The sequence below is a fragment of the Sparus aurata genome, chromosome 3 (genome assembly GCF_900880675.1).
Source record: "Sparus aurata chromosome 3, fSpaAur1.1, whole genome shotgun sequence".
Classification (NCBI taxonomy): domain Eukaryota; kingdom Metazoa; phylum Chordata; class Actinopteri; order Spariformes; family Sparidae; genus Sparus; species Sparus aurata.
In genome coordinates, this window is record NC_044189.1 from 20,080,363 (window position 1) to 20,103,984 (window position 23,622).

The 23,622-nt window shown below is 43.1% G+C and overlaps 2 protein-coding genes and 1 long non-coding RNA gene across 7 annotated transcripts in view; 2 read left to right on the forward strand and 1 right to left on the reverse strand.

Annotated features, from left to right (window-relative positions):
• The first annotated feature begins 300 nt into the window (after window positions 1-300).
• hepacam2 (HEPACAM family member 2) lies at window positions 301-13,140 on the forward strand. Of its 2 annotated transcripts, XM_030411207.1 has the most exons (10): window positions 301-404; window positions 607-1,042; window positions 5,185-5,544; window positions 5,632-5,919; window positions 8,656-8,955; window positions 10,403-10,528; window positions 10,823-10,844; window positions 10,950-10,984; window positions 11,202-11,275; window positions 11,997-13,140. In XM_030411207.1, the coding sequence occupies exons 2-10, from the start codon at window positions 985-987 to the stop codon at window positions 12,105-12,107; spliced, it is 1,374 nt and encodes a 457-aa protein (XP_030267067.1). In that variant the 5' UTR covers window positions 301-404; window positions 607-984; the 3' UTR covers window positions 12,108-13,140. The 2 variants fall into 2 exon arrangements, with proteins under 2 accessions (XP_030267067.1, XP_030267068.1); XM_030411208.1 differs by lacking the exon at window positions 301-404 and having other exon boundaries at window positions 846-1,042; window positions 5,188-5,544.
• On the reverse strand, window positions 13,065-17,411 carry LOC115578319 (uncharacterized). 3 transcript variants are annotated; one of them, XR_003983421.1, is made up of 3 exons: window positions 17,296-17,411; window positions 13,732-13,851; window positions 13,065-13,567 (listed from the first exon to the last, which is right to left on the reverse strand). It is a non-coding gene; the product is annotated as an uncharacterized LOC115578319 (long non-coding RNA). The 3 variants fall into 3 exon arrangements; XR_003983420.1 differs by lacking the exon at window positions 17,296-17,411 and adding an exon at window positions 15,665-15,711; XR_003983419.1 differs by lacking the exon at window positions 17,296-17,411 and adding an exon at window positions 14,010-14,264.
• Window positions 16,793-23,622, forward strand: part of vps50 (VPS50 subunit of EARP/GARPII complex) — a 99,238-nt gene continuing 92,408 nt past the window's right edge. For both annotated transcript variants that reach the window (XM_030411202.1, XM_030411203.1), the window contains exons 1-2: window positions 16,793-16,938; window positions 17,434-17,502. In XM_030411202.1, coding sequence (XP_030267062.1) covers window positions 16,906-16,938; window positions 17,434-17,502 — 102 coding nt within the window. In that variant the 5' untranslated portion in view covers window positions 16,793-16,905. The remainder of the gene's footprint in view (window positions 16,939-17,433; window positions 17,503-23,622) is intronic.

The following is a 23,622-nucleotide window of genomic DNA, read 5'->3' on the forward strand; positions in this document are numbered from 1 at the left end:
CTATTTGTTTTGAATATGACTGTAACAGGTGGCCAATTCTTACAAATTGCACTTTTAAATAATTATGAAAATGTGACAGACCGACCATCATTTCAGGAACTGTCGGGACTTTGTGGCAGTCGAAACAGAAATAAACATCCCAGCTTCCTCATAGGAAAATGAATTGAAACGTCTGCTATACAGACTTTTGCCTGAGAGTAAGACACACACTGGTTGTGGCACAAACAGGTCTTTGTTGGGTTGTTTGGCCAGACATGAATGACTAACAGATTTTCCTCTCTGTGTCTGTCATGGAATCATTTCACCCCCCACAGTTTCTCCCTGGGGGCTGAAAAACATAAGAAAACGTTATCAACACAAGTCTTTCTGTGGATGTGAGTCTGTGTCCTGAAGGTGTTAGAAAGGTCAGTGGTACATGTATCAGTGTCACAACCACATTCCTGAGTTTTACTCTCGATTCTCTGACTTTTAGTTCTTTAATTTCCAGACTACAGAATCATTCCACACACACAGCAGCTGACTGCTGACCGTCACTGAGCTCTGTAGCTCTGTATGTCGTTGGCCGTTAGAAGCTTTCAGTCCGCCTGCTTTTTCTTTGTCTCACAGCCTGAGGGACTGAAGCAGCAGCCAGCTGGTGGATTATAATGTAAAGACACAGTCTCCATCCTGCTCTCCGCTATTCTTTTACATTGTGGTGGCTCAGTTTCTCTGTGACGGAGTGAAACCCCAGCCTCAGGGCAGCGCTGAGGACCTCACTCTCTGCCAGGTGGATCCTTCTTCCTCCTGGTGTCACATGGGAGGGGCCTGGCTGCTAAAACTAGCTCCTCTTATTTCCCTGGCAAATGTTGTCACCACAACCAGTCACATTTCTCTCCTCCTCCTCCTCCTCCACCTCGATCTCTTCCACTCCTCTCCTCCCTCCTTCATCCCTCACTCCCTGCCTGCCTGTCACAAATCCCACATATCCCGAGAGGATAAGATGCCATGGGGGCCACAGGAGGACCAGCGCTTTACGTCTGCTCACTTCTCTTCATCCTCACAGGTGAGTGTCGTTAGCGGGCTGCCTTGCTGGAGTTGTCAGTGTTGTGTTGGTGCAGCTCCACAGTGACGGTGGTTGCTGTGTGCCTGGTTGTCAGGGGACAACTGAGGCTGAGCTGAGGAAGTTTGTGGTGTGCTGTAACAAAATGTTCACTGACGCCTTGTGAAATCTTTTGTCTGTGAAGAGTTCTGAAGCAGTCATGAAACTGGGTTTCAAAATTTCAAAAACACAACAATAGAGTGAGAAACTAACACTCGAGGATGAACACTGTATGTTTTACATTCAGAACAAGTTGAATGTGGCTTCTTAATGCTGTAATCATTGTGTTGCATGATTGGTTGTTCAATACGTCAGCGTCACATCTTCAGTCACAAAATGATCCTTTTAGCGTCGTCTTGGTTTGTTTTGCATGTCCTTTCCATAGTCATCCTCGCCCGCTGACTTCATGTGACAACATCAGCTTTTCTACCAGCGTCAGTTTATGGAGCAAGCAAATATCCACATATACTGTAAATATAAGTTAATATAATAAAAACACATTGTAATATAATTGTTATAAACTTCATAAATATGGCAGTTTTTAAAAAAAATACTTTCAAGATGCTTCACAAAAATACAGAAATACCACGAAATATAGATACAAAACAGGCGAATCTGATAGTTGGGGAGAGTTTGAGTGTTTGGGGTAAATGATTAAAAGCACAATCTCACTTTGACGAGCAGAATAAGAGATCAAAAGGTTCAACATGTGAATGTATGAAGAGACTCCACATATATTTGTCAAAACATGCCTATACATCGTCATTCTGTTATTATATGTATATATATTACAAAATGTAATGAATGTTCATTTTGATAATATATATTGGTGTATGTGTCATTGGATGTATTCAATAATACATCTTTACACATTATTAAAGAGGATCTGTGCAGTTTTGGGAAGTAATGTGGGAAGAAATGTTAATGTACAATCATACAAACAAAATATTATTTTTTTCCATAACTGAATAAAGCAGCTGCTCTTAAAGGAAAATAAGGTCTCAGAACGCTGTTTGAGGTTAGACAGGTGGCAGGGTCCGCCACATGTAAACACAGTGAAACAGTATAAACTGTGTCATCCTGTAATGTCAGTTTGTTCAGTCGCTGAAGATCGTCTTCTGATTAAAAACTTCACATTGCTCCTTTAAATAAAATCAGTATTTCAGTGACATTGACTTCAAACATTCGTCTGTTTCATCCGAATATTAATGTAAAATGTGATTAGAGGGTGAAAATATTGTTCACAACACTGAAACCAGCCGCAGACTGTCAGTGTGTGAGATGATGTGGAGTTCATGTTGTTGACTGAGGGGGAATACAGTGAGGAGGAAGCGGTCAGTAGAAAGAAGAAGTGACCTCGACCACAGCTGTGTGACTCACTGATAACACACACGTACCAGCAGACCTGACAGCAAGAAGTCCCTAAAACACCCTGCTGTCCTGTCCTCCCGCCAGCTGTGGTGTTTGTATCATCAACCTTTCTTAAGGAGCGCTATTTGTCTTATCTGACAGAGGACAGGCGATGGTGGCGTCTGGACACGCACCGCAAGGTTTTATTTGGTGTCCAAACAACTGTGTGTGTGTGTGTGTGTGTGTGTGTGTGTGAGGGTGATAAGAGGCAGGTGCTTTTGGCTCTCCACACACGGTTGTGTGTGTGTGTGTGTGTGTGTGTGTGTGTGTGTGTGTGTGCATGACCACTACGTAAAGATATCCTCTCACCTCCGAGGCGATTGTCAGTTTAATCTCCTCCGTATCACCACAACAATACGCGTGTTGTTTGGGGACAACAGTGGAGGAGCGGGCTCGGCACACTCCTCCTCGCTCGGCCTTTCCACCGGCTCTCAGCTGGTGTAAACACAGGCACACTCCTGCAACTGACAACACACACACACACACACACACACACACACACACACACACACACACAGAAACTGGCCTGCAGGCTTGTAAGCGTGTCAAAGTGGACGTCTGTGCTGCATTTATTATTTAGGACTTGACACCAGACAGACAGAGGATCTATTGTGATGAGCGACACGAGCAGCAGTCAGCAGAGACCTGTCTGACACCAGCTGGACGTCCCTGTGGAGGAAGTATGGAGCGTCAGAGGGGAGGGTGGAGGAGTGGGAGACAAAGGGAAGGACAGATAACTAAACCCATATTCCACCTATTTTCATATGAAGGTTCTATTGCTTTACAAGTTACAGCCTTCAGATTAAATATTTTGCATTTCCCAAAAGTCATTTCTCTGATGCGGGAACGGAAAAAGAGCCGACACGGGGAACTCAGAGGGGAGACAAAAGGACACAAGTAAAAGAAAAGTGAGAGGCTGTAGTGAGTTTGTTTCACAGTAGCACTGCCTACTCACAGGCTGCTGCTTCACTCCACCTGGCACCCAGACACAGGCCCACTCTCACTTTTTAACTTCAAACTGTCAGAAATATGCAGCCAACCAAGTTTGAAGCTGTCAAAAAAAATTCCTGTGAAATGACACCGTCAGGTCAAATCTCTGATATATTATTATGACCCCTGAACTGAGGGAAGTGAAGTAGACGAGGTGTGGAAGAGACAGAGTGGAGCGTTTCAACTCAGCAGCATGAGAGGAACTATTACTGTGTATTAATACACACTAAAAGTGTAAAAATAACTTATATTATCAACAGAATGTTAATAAATAGCAGTTTGACTTCATGTCTGTGTTGCAGAGATATCTGCTAATGTTAGCATGCTAACAAGCTAGCCCATCACTCCCAGTCCAAAGTCCCCATGGTCCTCGAGCTCCCAGTCCATACTGCTAGCTACCAGGCTACCAGAGCTAACTAGCTAAGTGGCGCTACAGTTAGCAGCAGTTAGCAGTTCCTCTGATAGTATAATGTCCCCTGTTTGTTTTTGAGAATGTATTTGAGAGGTGGATAATTCTCACACACTGCACCTCGAGCTGCTGTGAACATCCCCAGCTCCTCCGGCCTCCATGTTTTCAGTTGGTCACCAGGGAACAAACCGCCATGGCAACCAGCCAACGGTGACAGACAGCAGAGCGCAAACAGATGAACCGTCTTCTAGTAACTTCAGACAGCTCAGGTTGTTTGTTCTGGGACGAGTCAGGATCAGACAGACAGGCCTCGTCCTTGTCTGACAACAGTGACACTCTGTAGTGAGCTGGGTCAATATTAACTCACTGCGGTTTCAGGACCTGCACAGTGTGAAGACGCGGATACAGTTAATGTGATTAGACTTCCCTCAGAAGCTGGTGGAGACCAAAACAGAGCTAAAAGGGGAGTGAATATTGTAGTAACATGTACGAGGAGGGCAGAAGGACGAGTGAATGACAGTATTGCTTTGTGTCTGCTGTTTGCTAACACGTTAGCCGTTTCAACATTAATCAGTGTTGTGCTCACAGCTTGAGTCCAAACATAATAACTACAAGTTTTAAAAGTCTGGAAGTGTTTGATCACCATCCTGAAGTTCTCCTGAAGATGTTTGCTTGTCTTTGCACATTTTATTAGTATCCGAACAACTGAAAGTGTAGGTGGGTCACTTTGACTCAATGAGCTGCCAGCTCACACAAAAGGATTATTTAGTGTTGGTTTGATGAAAAACACTGAAGACTTTATCCTCAAGTGAGAGTTTCATGTTAGGGCGGTCATTTAAATACTGTGAAAGCATCAAAACAAGGACAGACACACAGCCTGCGTTCAGAAACCGGGCCTTCCAGAACTTTTGTGAGGTTGTGACGTCACAACGACACAGTCACCGCCCGGGAAAACACATGGGCGGTGCCTGTTCAGGCGTGTGAGAACTGACCAATCACAGCAGAGAAGGTTTCTCTGGGAGGGGGTCCCGAAAGTGACAGAGGGTGAATAGAGGTGCTGCAGCAACAGACTGTGTTTTTTAAACATTAAAGCATGTGGACAACTTTTCAGTAGGCACCCTTATAATGACATTGAGCAAAATGTGGGACCGTTACAGATACGGAATACTGGATATTGGTAATCAATCTTATCAAATGTATGAAACCTGATGTCTGTGACAGGAGAAATCCTACAGCGACTGTAACTCTCTCACTCTCTCACCTTCCTCATCCTCGTCCTCTCCTCCTGCCGTGTCAGAAGCCAGCTCTGAGTTCATCCACATCCCTTCATTAGTCCATCATGGTGTAGAAGGGAAGCCGCTGCTCCTGTCTGTTGAAACCCGCTTCCCATTGGATGAAGTTGAGATCCAGGGAACGTGGTCCCTCACCAGGCCGAGCGGCACCAGGTCCACGTTGGTGACGTTTACCAAAGCGGCCGCGATCACTGACATGATGTACCGCAACCATCTCGTCTTCAGAGAACCCAATGTGTCTTTACAAATCCGGGAACTAATGCCGGACGATGAGGGGGATTACCACCTGAAGCTCAACATAGAGTTTTATAACAGGACAGGACGGGTCATCAAGGAGGAGAGAACAGTGCACGTAACAGTGGACGGTGAGTGTTTTCCTATCTCGGTGACCAGTTTGATGTCGTCGATGAAATCAGCCTTAAATCAACCAGACTGTCCCGTTTCCTCCTCAGTCCCCGTGTCCTCTCCCGTCATCGAGAAGAGCCCCACATCTGCAGTCGTTGAGGACAAGGCAAACGTAACCTGGCGCTGTTCTGTCGAGAATGGAACGAGAGTTGTGTTCCAGTGGCTGAGGGACAACATGGCACTCGCTCCCAGTGACAGATACCACTTCTCCCAAGACAACTCCACACTGTTCATCAGTCCTGTGAGAAAGGAAGACAAGGGAACGTATCGCTGCGTGGCCAGCAACCCGGTCAGCCGGGGTCGACCCAGCCGGGCCGTGGACCTCAACGTCTACTGTGAGTAGATCTGTTCTCCTTTTTCTTTTCTCCTCTTTCCCACCTGAGATCACAAGTCTAGTCTCTTCCCACTTAGTTCATTGAAGTGTGATTCATTTCCTGTGAGAGTGAAATCATCACACATACATGTTACAGTATAAGAAGATAGATGTTAGAACGACAAATACGGCTCGATTTGATAAATTGTATTCATGATGAATGACAACATAACGCCTGGCTCGTATTACGCAGTCTTGAATCAGATACTTCCTGGGTTGCCTGGGAATCTAATAGGGCAGTATAATGTGACCTTCATGTCCAAGCTGTTGTTTACCCCAAATGAACCGAGCACATAATGGTATCAAGTCGACAATGCAGCCAAAAATCAGCTCCCGCTGTGATTTCTTTCACATAAGTCTCATTTATTTGGCACACATGGGCACCGGTCCTGGTCAGAACAGCCTGTGATGTTCAGTTTCACAGACATTTGGTTGAAGGATGTATTTGCCACAAAGATCCTCCATTAATACCAATTCATGCACAATATTTAGCTCTGTGCTTTCTGTTTTTGCGCTGGGCTCCTGCAGGTGAGGCAGTATGTAAATGTCCATGAGATCAGACTTCTTTCTGACGACCGACAACATGTGGCTGATGATATTTGCATGGGAGTAGACCTTTCTCACAGATCTCCTCTGTTCTACCTTACCGTGTAGATGCACTGATAAACCTGCTGGGTTTTGTCTGGACATACTGATGAATTTGCCGGATGTTTATGAAACTGACATGAATTTATCTATAGAACCTCGTGTAATGTGTCCGGGTCTTTTTCTCCCGTCACGCCAGTCAGTGGTTCAAACAGCAGTGTCGTCGTCATGTCTGTTTGCAGACACACAACATGTCTTTGTGAGTATCGACGGGCATCCGTTGAACTTTCGGTCGAAGTTCCTCCTTCACTTTTACTTTCTGTTTCAGCCTCTGTTAATGTCAACGTCAGGCTGACAGGGACTTTTTCTCACAGATGTCACACATTCATTTAGAACTGCCACCACTACAAACACATCCACTCAATACCTGTGCTGAAATACGAGTACAGTTACAATAATGAAATAAGTATTCCTCTCAAACGCTACTGAGAGTATTAGTTACTTTACACAGATCGCTTTATTGGCTACAAATGTAGATGAAAGGTTTAGATATTAACTCAAATCATACTGAGTACTCAGTTTTAAAAGTAAGTAAGTAGATTACATGGTGTAATGCCTACTTACATACAGTACAATTATGGACTTGAAAGAATCCAAATAATGACATATTTATAGTTATTTTAGTAGATGCAATCAGTTACTGCCATGTTGTTATGAAGCTTATTTGCTGGCATGTGTTTAAATGTTCTTGCTATGCTGTGAAACACTGACGTCTGGTTGGGTTCAGGCACTAAAACCACCAGGTGAAGGTCACGAGAGGAAACGATCATGTTTTGGCCCTTAAAGGAGAACTTCGGTCGATTTAAACATGCAGCTTCATTGCTCAAGCTACCCTTGACTTGCCAGTACCGAAGACGCGAACACATTTGGTCTAACCATTACAGAGCTCCGTGAACGGAGACTTAGCATTGAACGCTAACAGCATGGGGTCAGAACTTTACACTGTGTTTTAAGCGTCTTAACATGCTCCACATCTCACACCAAAAGTTATGCAACATCAGCAGACACCTTAGCACACAGCACTGTAGCGTGTATGACTCACAATGAATAAAAAAGTAGTTAAAACAGTGTGTTTGTGCAAGCAGCTACTTACCTGTTTGTTGACATCCGCGTCTTCCGGTAGCTAGACCAAACTAGCATATCCATCGAGCGTGCACTTACTCCCTCACTGGCGGAGACGGAAACGTATTCCAGCATTTTCGTGTTTATGTTCATAATGTACATGTCCATGTTACAGCCTGTCATGAGCCATGAGCCTTACAATAGCCTGTTAAGTCTGTTAAGTCTGTTAAGTCTGTTAAGTGCACACTCGACGGATTGACTAGTTTGGTCTAGCTACCGGAACACACGGATGTCAACAAACAGGTAAGTAGCTGCTTGCACAAACACACTGTTTTAACTACTTTTTTATTCAGTTTGAGTCATACACGCTACAGTGCTGTGTGCTAAGGTGTCTGCTGATGTTGCATAACTTTTGGTGTGAGATGTGGAGCATGTTAACACGCTTAAAACACAGTGCAAAGTTCTGACCCCATGCTGTTAGCGTTCAATGCTAAGTCTCCGTTCACGGAGCTCTGTAATGGTTGGACCAAATGTGTTCGCGTCTTCGGGACTGGCAAGTCAAGGGTAGCTTGAGCAATGAAGCTGCATGTTTAAATCGACCGAAGTTCTCCTTTAAATACTTATTTCTAGGCTGCAAAATGTCTGAATGTCTCACTAAAAATATGCTGTTCTGTTCCTGGAAAGACAGCTGTGACACGTCCCAACTATCTAGGTGCTTACACAGTTTTGTCAGTTACAGCAGGAAGTGAATGGCGGTCGAGCTTAGCAACTATCTCACTGTCTCGTTGTTACATTACCACCAACCCTCCTCCTGATAAGAATGTGAGGTGGTTCATATAATCTGATCATCATGTGATACAGGACTTATCCTGCTGGACTGTGAACTAAACCACTGTCCAAATCTTTTAGCTGATGCATTAAGATGAGAATGTTCATTTAACAAAGCAACTTCTCTGTATAATGAGCAGCAAACTGTCCCGTTTCCTTGCAGATGGCCCGTACAACCTGGAGGTGAACTCAGGCCAGGGCCTGCGGACAGGAGAAGTGTTCACCATCAACCCCGGAGAGCTGGTGTTCTTCGAATGCCAGGCGGATTCCAACCCGCCCAACAGCTACGTCTGGATCTCCAAGAGCCGCAACGCCACCCAGGTCATCACGGAGGGCCCGCGGCTGGAGGTGCGCTCCTACAGACTGGCTCAGGCCGAAGAGTACCTGTGTCGCGCCTTCAACAACGTCACGCAGAAGCAGGACGAGGCCCAGTTCACTCTGGTGGTGGCCAGCTTAGGAACAGGTGGGTAGAGGGTGGAACGTGACAGGAGGGAGCAGAGCGTGGGTAGATTTTGGGAATCCTCTGAGATAAACACTCTGTAAACAGAGTGGTGCCAGCACAGAAAAGGTTTATGAGCTATGAGAGGGTATATATCTTGACAACGACAGCTTTGGGAACATGTGAGTGGGTAGAACAGAGCGGTTGAAGGAGAGAGTACACGACAGGTACAAAGTGAAACCAGGTTATGAATATAATATGATAATATACATGTCCTTATGCTTTATCTCTGTTGCTAGGCTCCAGCGCCTGCAGCCTGTATTAAAGTTCAGTGACTGGGAAAGTAAACAGTGGATAACAGCTGCTGTGTGTGTTGACTAAGTTTTATTACATGTGGAGTTTCTGTGTGCTGAATGCAGCGTTGATATGTTGTCCTGGTGACGCTCACTGATGGTGCTGCTGATACTGTTTAATGAGTCAACACGAGTCATGACAGCATCCACTTTTATTGACATCGAAAACCTCTTGATGACCAACTTTTCAGTGAAGCTAGCTGCTGTGTGGCGCTGCACTCACACACATCAGGGCTTTAAGCTAAATGCTAACACAAGGATTGCTAATTAGCAATCTAGAGCTGGAGCTGTCCCAGAGTACGCTCAGTTTAAGGTTCATTTTTATGTTCACACACTCTAATGTAGAACAATGCATCTCATACCTTCCATTGCTGCAGCACCTCTATTCACCCTCAGTCTGAACAGCTGTCTCACCTCTGCCCGTGTCACCTCTGTGCTGGGGGCGGGGCTGAGGGCGGGGACTGTATAGTTGTGACATCACAAGCTTACGGCGGTCCAGACGGCTCGTTTGAAGGCGTAGTTTCATGATACGGTCTGTGTGCACTTCTCAGTGGTCGCTGTTTTGATCCCTACACAGTATTTATTAGCACCCAGTCTGACTTTATGATAAATAAGACAGGAAATCTCACTTTCTCCAGAACGGGGATCTTTAAAGTGAAACTCTCGCCAAAATGCAACCTAAGGTCTTTTTGTAAATGTACCCAAGTCAAATGTTCGTGTTAAAGCATAATTACATTGAAAGAGGCACTTTCAAGATTTACCATATCTTCTTTTTTAGGTCAAACTCATTTTCAATGGGAGTGTATCAAAATCAGAATATCTATTTTTAAAACACTAAGAAGGCTCGACAACTTCAAGGTCAATATTGTTTCTCCTAAGACCCTCGGTTGCATTTTGGTGAGAGTTTCACTTCAAGGTATTTGGTTATGACACATAGTATCTACATTTTGTCTAATTAAGTTAAGTGGATATCATGTATTCTCTGTGGTAGAGATCCAATATTACATCAGTCAGTTTCACAGTCATTAGGATGAATCCTCTGGGGACAAAGACAGTCTGTACACAGTGGATCACACAGGTGGACCAACGACTGTTAACATGAGTGTGTTTGTTGACAGGGAAGGAGAAGCACACCCAGGAGGGCAGCTCCCTGTCCCCGCTGGCAGCCATTACTGTCTCCTCTTTGTTCATCATCAGCTGCATGCTGCTGGTCTTCATCAGGAGAACCTGCCATCCTAAGAGAGGTTAGAGAATAAATAATCTGAGTCCTCACAGTCTGTCCTGCAACCTGTTTAACATCTTCCATGTTTGAAACCCAGGTGTGCCAATGTTGAGATGTGTAGACAACATGTCACTGATATATTACACTGTTGCAGTTAGTCATATATGTAAATAACTTGCAAATGTCAGTTGCATAGAATAACCAGGGCAACGTAGTGACGGCATTTGAATAAGTTAAGATAAGGTAATATTTAAACGTGTAATTTCTTTGTCAGTGATTATTAACCTGTATTTCTCTCTCTCTTTGTTATCAATAGTGCTAATGAGCATTTACAACAGGTAAGAGCCTTTTATATGGAATCAATACTGTCATTAACCATTCTGTAGAATGTATTAAGTGTCTAACACTGCAACTAACAGCTTTACTGGTCTGTTTTTGGGCAGACCTCTGACAGAGCAGAAACGACCTCATCGTTCAGGTAAGTTAACACTGTGGCCATCAACGACATCACACACACACACACACACACACACACACACAGAGACACACACACACACACACACAGAGACACACACACACACACACACACACACTGAAAAGCAGGTCTTGTGGTTCTGCCTGTCCATGTTCATCTTGTTCGACGTAAAGTTTGACACAGAATTCATTTTATAACCTGATGTTATAACCACCCACAGGTCACGAGGATGCAACAGAAGACTTCGGCATCTATGAGTTTGTCTCCATACCTGGGAAAATGGAATCTGCTCAGGTATTGTAGTGTTGTACATGGACCATATTTACATGGCGGCCATTTTCCTCTGACATCACACTGTTGTGCCGCTGAACTCTCTGTCCTGAACACATGTAATGTGACAGATTGTGATCACTGAACCACGTCCACCCAACTGAAATGAAATATTGATGGATATTTACTTAATTAGGTCAAATAACATATTTGATAACCCATTAGCTAACGTTAGCATTCAACCACTTCCAAGCTAACATGACTGTTTGATCACACTCAGTGCTTCTTGCTACCGGGCTTAAATAAATGTCTACAAGATTTGTGTTGTTATTTCAAAGTTAGATTTACGACTCTTATCTCGTTATCTTTTTCTGATCGATCAAACACGACTCATTAGCTAACACAATCAGCCCTTCCTAGCTATCATATAGTATCATACTACAGGTACGATATGATAGGACTGAAATAACAGCACATACTGTAGAGACGTACAGGATGGTCTGCAGTGAAAGTAAAAGGCATTCTCACTGTCCATCATCTTTTCAGTAGCTGATCAATCATTAAGTGGTTACTAATGTACAACCTGGACACAACAGTGTAATGTTATTTTAGCTTCTCGCCCTGAGCATGACATCAGAGGAAAATGGCCGCCGTGTGAATCTGGTCTATGATAACTCAGAATGATTAGTAGATAATGTCGAACAGCTGAGTGTTTATCTAAGTTTCCTCTGCGACCGTCCTGCAGGCGTCGTGCAGATCTCTGGCTCGCCTGGAGTCGGTTCAGGACATGCACACCACCATCTACGATGTGATCAGACACGTCCCTGAAACTCCGACTCACAGTTTGCTGCAGTGACCTCGAATCGGAGAGATGCCATAAAACTTACAGCCATCCCACTTGAAGACTCGTGTGTAGCTTTATTCTCTCTGAGCCGCCGACACGCTGGTTCTGGTTGCACGTCTTTTTTTGCACAGAGGATGAAGGAGACTTGTGTGAGTACACAACCTGATCATGCACTGTTGATGTCCACCGTTTGGGACACATGTTAAATGTTTTGCTGACATTATTGTGAGATGAAAGTGTATGTGTGGCTTGAATTATTATTTTTTTATGTGAGAGTAAAACTGAGGTTGAGTCTGTTTTACCTGTTTTGTTCCAAAAAAATCACAACGATCACATGAAACCAAGCGAGTTAGTAGCTTTTTGTTATTTATATTATTTTATAAGGAACCTACAAGGTGCCGACATTCTCATGAAGGACTGCAATGATTAATACATTAGTTGTAAACTATCAGTGATTAAATTGAGTTCCTTTAGAAAATCGAATGTCAAAATGATTTATACTAAAATGTGAATATTCTGGCTCTTGAGGAAACACTGATCGACATTTTTCAACATTTTCTGACATTTTATCGTCCAGACAACAGATTTATTCATCAAGATAATAATCCATAGATTAATCAACCACTGAATCTAATCATTAGCTGCAGCCCACACCTTGACTACTATTTAAAACATGCTTCATTTAAAATTCTGGGGGTTTATTTGCCGTTTGATTAATATCTTTAACATTCCCACCAAGCAGAGTCTGCGTTGTATGAAAACAAGTGTTATACTGAATGCATTTTCTTGAATGAATTATATATATATGAATGTAAATATTGTACATGGATTATACTGCAGATTGTTTATACCTGTAATTCTATTTCTATGTTTTGCTGAAATCTATTTATTCCTGTAGACGCACCTGTTCCCTCAAATGTAGCATTTCTTCTGCTCAAGATGGATAAAGTGAAATGCTGAAACAAGGAAAATGATTCATAATTTATTGTACAGTTTGCATTCACATGTTTGTTTTGTACTTTATTAAAGATATATCTGTTTACTACTCTGGGTCATTTTTCAAGACGAGGACGGCGTTCACTCTGCCTTTTCTTTCTCTGTGTCTTTTCCTTGGAGCAGTAACAGCAGCCTGGGCTTGAAATGAGCTCTAATCACAGATTCTGTAAAAATGAAAAGCTGAAGCCAGCAAAGATGTCAGTTGTTCTGCTGCTTCACAGCCAGTCTTTGTCTGATGCCTTGGCTGCGATCTCTCTTCTCACAAAGTGTCTGAGTTGGACCCGTCGTCTTGAGATCGCCTCAGAGTGCTTGTTTGTCCCGGCTTTGTTGTGGTGTTGGTATGCCGTGTACCTGGCGTGGTGCGGAGACAGGCAGCAACAGACGGATGGTTCAGCATGAGGCAGCGTGTCCTCCACCTGCTCCTGCTGACACCTTGTCACGAGCAGATACAAATGTGTGTGTGCTTGCTTCTCCCTCTGTGTGTGTGTGTGTGTGTGTGAGAGAGAGAAGGGGGGATGAGGAGGGAGAAGAAAACAGCACAGAGAGAACCACACAAGAATGCTTTGTCTCCAGAATAGAGGTCAAAATATATTTGCAGTGAAGACAAATTCATCAGAGCTTGTTTATTGTGTTTTCCCACCTTGAAAGAGGCAGCAGTCTGCTTCCTGCTGTGAGTCAGCTCAGCGCCAAAACACGGTGCCGTCCTCATCGTCACGCCTGTGCTGACCGCGTCCAGAGAGGCCAGAGAGCCCCAGTTCATCTAATATCCAAATATAAACATTTGAAATTATTTGGCACTTGTTTTCAACAGAAACTACAGAGTTTTAAAGATTTTCACAATCAAACCACACTATGATGGAAGTATTACTTTACAATATTGCTGATGTATGACAACAAGAAAAATCCTTCCACTCATACTTGGTTTTAAATGATGAATTGTTGAGATCTGATATGAAGCTCATCACGATGCTCCCCTGCATAACAACGAGCAGTTTATTGAATCCACCTCTAATTATAGCGTCTAAACTGACCAGCTCAGTGTGCTGTGTCTTTGTGGTGGCACCTCCGGGTAGGGGCTGCCATCTGTTCCGTCTCAGTGTATGCTTTAAGGGAGGCTCCGCACTGTGGATGACTGCCTAACAAACAACAGCAGAGCAACTTCACCGAAGGAGATCGACCTCACCTTCATTTGACTGGGAAATAGCCCGAGGCATCATTAACCAGGAACTAGAGCTCCCAGTGCCTGCTGTCTGGTCCACGCTGCGTGCCTTTAACCAAGAGCTGCTCCAAATAACACCCAAGGGGGCAATTACATGGCAGGCTGAATGGGTCTGCATGCACCGGTTTTGTAATTAGTCTGAACAGTTTACAATGCAGAGCCAGGACTGATTGCTTGGCAGAGACGGAGCTACATGGCACCGAGTCATGAGTGGCATGAAGTGATGACATGATCACTCCCGCTCACAAAAAGAAGCAGAGTTCAGTAAATAATGAGGCCACACAAACGATTACACAAAGTTGTCGGACCTGTTTTACACCAGGTTATATGTATTTAATAACAGTATGTAAACAAAACATCATACATGCTAAAAATACACAGAAAGACACAGACAGTGGAAGAAGTAGGCTGCTCAGGTGGTTAAGTAGGCCCCTTGTCAGTGTAATACATACACTACATAACATTATATCATCGGATTAAAATGAAAGGAACATTTCAGTGCTGTAGGATTATTCTTTATATACTAGTTAAACGTGCAATATGTAAGAAATTTAATTTCAAACATTCAAAAAATAACAACAGAATATAATGTTGATGTTGACATCTACTGAAGTTAGCATGCTAACTAGCTAGCCCCAGGCCATAAACCTGTGCTTGTGGTGTATACAACAACTCTCCAGGTAGCTGCATGGCTAACTGAGCTAACAAGCTAACAGGCACTGCAATCATGAACAGAATAAAGTTAGCAGCAGTCAGCTACTCTCGTGACATGTTGCAGCTATTTGTTTAAGGGTCATTCTACGAAAATGTGCCATTTTCCACTCTGAAAATCAGATTTTCAAAGTATTATTTTTATTGTGTTTAAGGACTTATTTGGGTAAGTAGACCCTTACCTGTCAGAATAATATAAATAATCACCATGCACATGTGTGTTTTGTCAATTGCGTCACCAAATTGTATCAAATAAGTATCTGAAGTATTAATAATAATATAATACTATTATTAATATAATATAATGATATTAATAATGATGTATTGTATAATTAATTCTGGTTTTGGACACAATGAATATTGGGACATGGCAGGGAAAGGGTTAATAGTAACAGGTTTGACAGTAACAGGTTTGACGATTTATGATTTGGCAGCCATTACTAGCCATGTGGTTCACACCATGACACCACATGATATGCATTCTAAAGAGGCTAAAATGCTTGTTTATATGTACATCTTAATTTAAAATGTTTAACTTTTTAATACATGGTATTATGGTAACATGAGTTGACACACTATGAACGTCCCCTTCAGTCAAACTAAACACAACTCAGTGAAAATTCATTAAAAGAGGAGCACTGACTTGTCTGTTTGGCAGCTTCCTGATGAAAGGCAGATGATGTCACTTCCTCAAAATTATTCACTTCTGGGATGTTCATTGTCCCTGAGGGGCCATGTTTATCCAAAGTAACGCATTTGACGTAAAACGTAGGGACAGTACTAAAATGTTATTTTTTTCAATATTCCAAAAAGGTCAAGAATAAAATACATGCGTCATAGGTTAACTAACAATTGAGGCTTTTCATAAATTAGAGTTTTTTTCCACATAATTTGGTTTTATCCTCTTTAAAAGCCTGTTGTAATAGAAAACGTTACCGAGGGACAAGCCATTTTTACCATGTTTAAAACATATACGATACAAAAATCTTTAAAATAAAAAAAATATATCAATGTATGGATTTTTAAAATGAAGATGGTTTGTTTACCATATCATACCAACTACATTTTAAATATTTTGATGTTAATACAGCTTAATGGGGTAGATTTTGTGTCAGGGACACAAAACGGCACGTTTTCGTAGAATGACCCTTAAAGTGTGAGTTCAACAGGTGGCACATTACATCTTACATCTCAGCAAATTTAACTTATAGTCATGTATCACATTTTCTAAGATAGTCAAATGTCATCAACACAGATTATATACAGCTCTGTAATGAAAAAAATTGAGGTTAATTCTAATATCACTATTGGTCATCATGGGCCTTTTTTTTCACAGCAGACATGTTGACTTGTCATAGCAGGACGCATGCTGCTAATAATATTGATTATCCGTTCTAACCCAAGTGTGTGTGCACCATATCACGACTCTGATGTCACAGCAACACATCTTCAGTTTGATTGATTACACCTGTGATCTACATCAATAGAATAACAGTGTGCAGGGAGGTAAAATAACCATGCTCGACTCTGCACTCTGAGATGTGATGGTAAACTACCACCATCCAGTGGTGAGAGGCAGAAATACACAGTGTAGCACACTGTTAATGCTTTACAGCACTTTTAAATATAATTCTTTTTTTAATTCAGAACAACCTGTATGTTTTCATTTCAATCATATTATTTCCAGTTTTTAAACCTGTAACTTCAAGAAACAAGCCAGCCCCCGAATAAAACTACATTTCCCAGGATGCTTTGCAATCTTCCGGTTCTCGCCGTGCCAGTCACGTGACCGTCAACTATGGCTTCCTTCTCGTAGTGATGGAGGCGCATCGTTGACAACAAACAGAACTGTAACTTTGCTTGCTGACCCGAGTCGGATTCAGGATGCAGAAGATCAAGTCTCTGATGGCCCGGCAGGTGAGCGCGGCAGGCCGGCAGACACGGAGCTGCTGGCCCGGTGTCTCTGACAGCTGCTGGTAGCTAGCATGCTAAGCTAACTGGCTAATTTGACAGCTCATCGTGCTGCTGGCTCGTTAAAGGGCACATTCAGCCGAGTAACGGCTGCTTTTCAACGACTGTATCACAGCCACGACCTCTTCACCCCACATGGCAGACAGTACAGGTGTAGTACAGGTGTAGGGCAGGTGTAGGGCAGGTCCACCTCCGTCCTGGCTGTCAGAGTTCAGCACCACACCAGCACAACAACAGAAACCACACACAGAACTGGGCGGTTAGGGAAGTTCTCAGCTTACACTGCAGTAATGTTAGACCCACCAATGGACACAACACAGCATATCGCTCTCACACATCTGCCTGCCGCTTCTCCTTTTCACTGTGAGCTGGACTGAAGCGAGCTGTGCGCGGGGGGACAGTTCACAGCTGAGGGTCTGACGCTGAGTCTTATTTTGACAGGGTCTGAAGAGCCCCCAGGAGAGCATGGCAGACCTGAGTCCAGTGGAGAACCTGAGGATCCCGAGCAAGGTAACCTGTGACACCTGTGTGACTGATGCGCTGCAATACATACTCCACAAAATCAGCGTTGACTACACCTCACTGCAGTTGATTTAATTTAGTTTTATTTTATTTTGTAGTGCTGTCTGAGGAGGTGGATGCTTCCTGTAACAGTTTTGTTTGACATCTTTGCTGCTTTTTGTTTATTCCTTGTATAACTCAGTGGGTAGAGCTGGTTGACTAGTGAGCAGAAGGTCGCTGGTTCGTATCCCGGCTCCCCGGGGCGGAACTGAGCTATATGAGCTATATGTTGCACCTTGTGTGGCGGCCTCTGCCATCAGTAAGGGTCCTGCGATGAGCTGGCGACTCATCCAGTGAACCCTGCCTTCGCCCGTAGAGAAACTGGGATAGGCTCCCCTTGAAAAAGGGGATAAGCGGAAGAAAGAAAGAGATGAGATAACACAGTGAAACTCATCAAAGTCTTCACGATTATGTGTGTGTGGGCCTCTGACCTGTCATCTAGTGTTTGAGCAAGGATATCGTTGAAAGAAGTGAAGTTCAGTCACTTTTAGACAAAGTTATATCTGTCGTAGTGATGGTTGAATGCTTTAAGATGGATTAAATAAGAGCCTGAATGCACTGTACAACATTTTGAACCTCCTCCTGTAAATGACCGTAGTTAAATCCCACCAACCGGCTGTTCTGGACTGTAATGACTAAATTATAAGAACTGAAGTCTCCCATTCATTTCACTTAAGGAGCTCCTTCACATCACTCTGTACTCCAGGAGTGTGAGCTACACTCTCTGCTCTTTCAGTGTTTTAGCATTTTGGCATGGCAGCGTTTGAAAATGCAATCCGTCAAACTTGATCACAGGAAGCATTTGTCATCATCTGCTGGTACAAGTTCAATTTGTGTGGAGCGGACGGGTGAAGTCGCAGCGTGGCACTTCATCATGTAAAGCCACTTACTTAGTTAAGCCTCAGTGTCCTGCTAGTTGCCTCCTTTGCTTTGACTTTGCGTTGTCGTCATGACCTTCCATTACGGAGGCTGACTACAATTTGGAAGGTGACCAACTCTATTTCTCGGCGGTGCGTGGTGATATCAGCCAGGTCGATTCAACCAGACGTTTAATTTCTCTCCCCCGGACAACCCGGCTTTTAACGGCTGACATTGTTTTGATTGTCGCCCTTGTTTGGCCTTCGTGGGAGAGGGTTCTCTTCCTGGTGTGGCCGGCACCCAGGTTGAAAAACAAAATATAAGACTAACAGGAAGTGACTTTCTGTCAACTCATCCCTGAGGGTTTGCGAAAGCGGACAGAATTTTGAAAAATATCTTGTGATCTGTTTATTTCATGTCCTGTCATCGTGAGAGACGATAAAGACGGAGCCGTGTCTGATAAACACAGGCTGTCTCTTTTGAAACGCTCAAACACAACAAGTCTTATTTTGTCAGACAGGACTTGTGCTTACGGTTATTGTAACAGACTCATGATTGACTACAAGCATTTTATCTAATTATCTCATGATTTGAGATCATTGTAACATATTGTCTTAATACCTTGTAGACATTTCACACTTCCTGTTGGACCTGTTATTGCAGAAACCAGGTCGATGACACGGGTCCGATCAGATAAGCAGCCAGGTGTAATTAGAGCCTGAATGAAAGCAGAGGAAGTGTCTCTAAAACGATTCTTTTCATAGGATGAATGTCTCCCCTGTAGCCAAACATGGATATGAAGACATCAGACACCCTTGTCTGAATATTTGACTTTGTTCAATCTGGAATCAAAGCCCCAGGAATTACTGTTAATCTTATTACACGTGCTGCATTCAGCTAATGTGATGTGAGGCAGCACAGTCCAGGTTGTGTTGATCATATGCACCTCAGCCTGCTGACAGTCAGCCATGAATTGTGTCTCCTGTGTGTACTGCAAACACCTGGTTTGTGCACTGGGTTTATTATTTGGTGATATTATGCGCTGTCTTTATTTACCGTGCTGCCGGGCCTTTCAGCTTTGAGGGAAATGAAAAGGGAGCCGCGCGGCCTGGCCTTATATCCACTGAAACCTCCGGTCCTTTCTGAATAATCCTCTCAATATGCCACGACGCTGCACTACTTGACACGCTGCTCTGTGGAGGAGAGTGGGACCAATGTGCTTGACTACATGTGTGTGTCATCATGATACTTCATCTGATGCTGACTGGATGGAACCATCGCTGTGTTTACAACCATGGCAGCCGTGACTCACATCATTTATCATCCTCCATGCAGGAGCTGACAGCAGCATCTGGCTCACTGCAGGGAGGGAGGACTGATGAGGGGGATGATTGACAAATGATGCCGTCAAGACATTATCTGGACATGACCTGAAGGTTTGATGTAGTTTGAGTGATAAGCAGGGAATACATAAACATATGCTAGTGAGCCTGTAAGTGTGGAGGAGAATTCTGTGAGTGGGACGGCTGCATTTATATTCTGCTTTTATTCAAAGCACTTGGCATTTTTTTTGTGCATTCACAGTAGGGCTGCACAATTAGTGGCAAAATGATCTAAATTGCAGTATGACTAAGTGCAATCTCCAAATCACAAAGAACTGCAATTATTGTATAAAAGGTAAAATGTGTCCCAAACAAACCAGAGTTTGAATGCTGCAGATGACCGCAGTCTCACTTGTTGAGCATACCGTGCAGCCGTCTTTCACTGGTTCACACAGGCACTCTGACGCACTCTGCAGTCTGCTGGCCTCACTGTTCACATCAGTTTTGGGGTTCAGTGTCTTGCGTGGGACACCTGGACACCTGGACACCTGGACACCTGGACACCTGGACACCTGGACACCTGGACACCTGGACAGGAGCAGTTACTGTGATAGACCAAACTGTCGCCCTGAAAACACGTCTTAATTTAGTTCATTTATCAAGGAAACATTGCTGGAATGGTGCGTCGGTGTAAAGATGTGTGACTTTGTGAAAGAGATTTTTTGTCAGACAATCCGTCCAAAAAGCCAAAGATACTCTTTGGTCAAACAAGCTTTTTTTCTGCGCTTTATTTGACATTTCATAAACTAAACAATTATCAAAATATTAATCAATGAGAAAAGAAGTGTCAGTTGCAGTCTGACAATTACAGTCTACATACTTTGTGACTCGGGCTGCAACTAATGATTTTGTTTCCTTATTTATTCATCAGACGATATTTCACTGACAGCAGATCTGAATTGATTCTTTGGCCTGTAAGATATCACAATCACTCAGCTCAAGGAACAAAATGTCTTTCTATGCAAACTGTCATAACTTGTGAATATTCAGTTTAGCATCATATAAGACAAAGGAAGGTGGAACTTGTTCACATTTGAGAGCTGGAATCAGTTGATTTCTGGTATTTTGTCTTGAATTATCATTCAATGATTAATCATCCATCAATACGGGACTCATCAGTGGATTGATTATGGGTTATTGATTAATTTGTGAGCCTGTTTTCTGCTCTACATGTGACATCACCTCTCTTGATTCACTGTAGTCAGCAACAGGAAGTGGTGACTGACATTTTCTGAAGCTGTCGCTTCGTTCCACATCATGTCTGTAGTGTAGCAGAGCTGTCGTCTCACTGAAGAAGTCATTTTAAATCTCCTGTTGGACGACTGCTGCAGTTAATGAACTTCATATGACTGCAGACATGTAATACGGTTTCTGTGATGTCGTGTTTCGTGGTGAAGTGGAGCATTTGATTAGTTTCCTTTCACAGATGTCGGGCTGGTCATGTGTGCGTGCAGAAGTCAGACTCAGCAGTTCAGCCTCAGGTGAAACATTCTCTCAAAGTGGATCTGAATGCTCTGTTCCTCCTGCTGCTGCTGTGCACCTGATGCTCTCTACAAGTGTACATGAACATCACAAGACGAGTCAGATACCTAGATTTATTAACAGTACGACTTTAATCAAGAATTAACTTTGATACAGTCTCAAAGATTATGATGAACCCGAGGTCTACGGCAGTGAAACCTGTGGGAAACAAATAGAAGTGTTATCATTCCACGTGTCTAACAAAAGCCAATGTGCACGCCGACCTTTAAATAAACCACAATCTCAGCAGATTCTGGAGAAATGTATTTTCTATTTGAATTCCTCCGAATGTCTCCGATGTATTTTAGCTCACTTTGAAGTTTTGTTGCTCGTGTTAATCTCTGAGGTGGTTTAAGCTGCTTTGTGGGTTCACACTGAAAACAGACACGCCTTCCCCTTCAGTCGTTCTGTTCACAGCTGTCGGCCCACTCCTCATCACTTTAAGGATTTTCTCAGCAGGTTCTGTGGTTCGATATACATCGATTACTATCTGGCATTGTGTGTTAAAGCTGTGCTCAATCCTCAAATCCTGAAATTCAACATATAAATATCAAGTCCAGTATTGACTTCCAGTGAGGCTCAGTTGTAATTTGTAATAAAACGGCTTCTTGGACCTGATTGTTTCACTGATACAAGGAGAGCAATCACTTAATTAATCGAGTAGTTTCAGTCATTTTTCAGAGAAATGATGCCCAGTGATGTTTGGATGCATGATGTCGATGTTTTCCAGCCGATACAGTTCTTCTTCTTCTTCTTCTTCTTCTTCTTCTTCTTCTTCTTCTCCTTCTCCTTCTTCTTCTTCTCCTTCTTCTTCTCCTTCTCCTTCTTCTTCTTCTTCTTCTTCTCCTTCTCCTTCTTCTTCTCCTTCTCCTTCTTCTTCTTCTTCTTCTTCTCCTTCTCCTTCTCCTTCTTCTTCTTCTTCTCCTTCTCCTTCTTCTTCTTCTTCTCCTTCTTCTTCTTCTCCTTCTTCTTCTCCTTCTCCTTCTTCTTCTTCTTCTTCTCCTTCTCCTTCTTCTTCTCCTTCTCCTTCTCCTTCTTCTTCTTCTTCGTCTTCTTCTTCTTCTTCTTCTTCTCCTTCTCCTTCTTCTTCTTCTTCTTCTACTTCGTCCTGGTCTTCCTCCTTCTCCTCCACCCCCTCTGTGTAAATGCTGTACCTGTCCGGGTCGATGAAAGCAGTTTTTCTTTGTATTTTTCGTTTTTTTTAATTTGGCTGTTATTCACTGGTACCATTAAATAGCCAATAATATAATTGAATATATGTAATTCCTCATTAATGACTATGGTGAATAATGTGCCTGTTGCAGCCTCTGGGTGAAGATTTATTGCTTTTTTTCACTTTTTTTTTTCTACATCATTGTTGATTGAGTTTCTAGTTGATTGAATAGTGTAGATATTTACATGTCACCTTTGTCTCATTGGGTATTTCTTCACTAATGTATCCACTGATACATGCAGTTACCACTTTCCGACAGCAGGGGTCACCCTCAGTTTACTCAAGACCCTGTAAGTCTTCTGACAGAACTCGTCACTTGTTTTAAAGGTTCAGGACGACTGTGACAGGCTGAGTTCCTCCTGTGCAATATGTATTTTCTGAAGATGGCATGTTTGATAAGCTGTCATTAGATCACGCAGGCTATCTGGAGGGAACACAGCTCATTTTGACGGTTCACAGGTGCTGTGGCCAGCGGTGACCCAGTCAGAGATAAGCTTTTGTCTAATTAATCTTCCAAAAGCCTGATAACAACTGCACGACAACACAGATACAGAGAGTGCTTCCTGTCGGCTCATTGATATTCAGAGCAAAATGACCGTGGAGGACAAAAATAATCACATACTTCCAAGTGAAAAAGATTCAGTAGTATTATTAGCTGTTAACCCAGCAGCTGACAGCAGCGTGGCAGCCTGGAGATTGTGATTATGTCCTAATGTCCCGCAGGACGGCTGAGTTAAACCCTTGTTGAGGAGCACATGAGGCCGCACACACAGTTAGAAAAAATATTCTACATAAATATTCAACACTGATTACAACGAGGGCGTTTTGATTTGTTCATATAATGAATGATTCCATGGTGGAAATAATTGCCCGTCCTCTCAGTCGTCTCTCTCTCTGAACGTCTCGCAGGGTTTTCCATGAAGCTCCTGTTGTTCATTCAGTCTCTCCATGTTGTTGAGCACCCTTTTGTTCTGTGCCTGATTTTCAATTCAATCATCACCACAGATAAATATCCACTTTGATTTTTTTTTTTTTGATAAGGCCTGTTGAACGTCCAAAGCGCACATCGTACACAAATAGATTTCTAATTTCCGC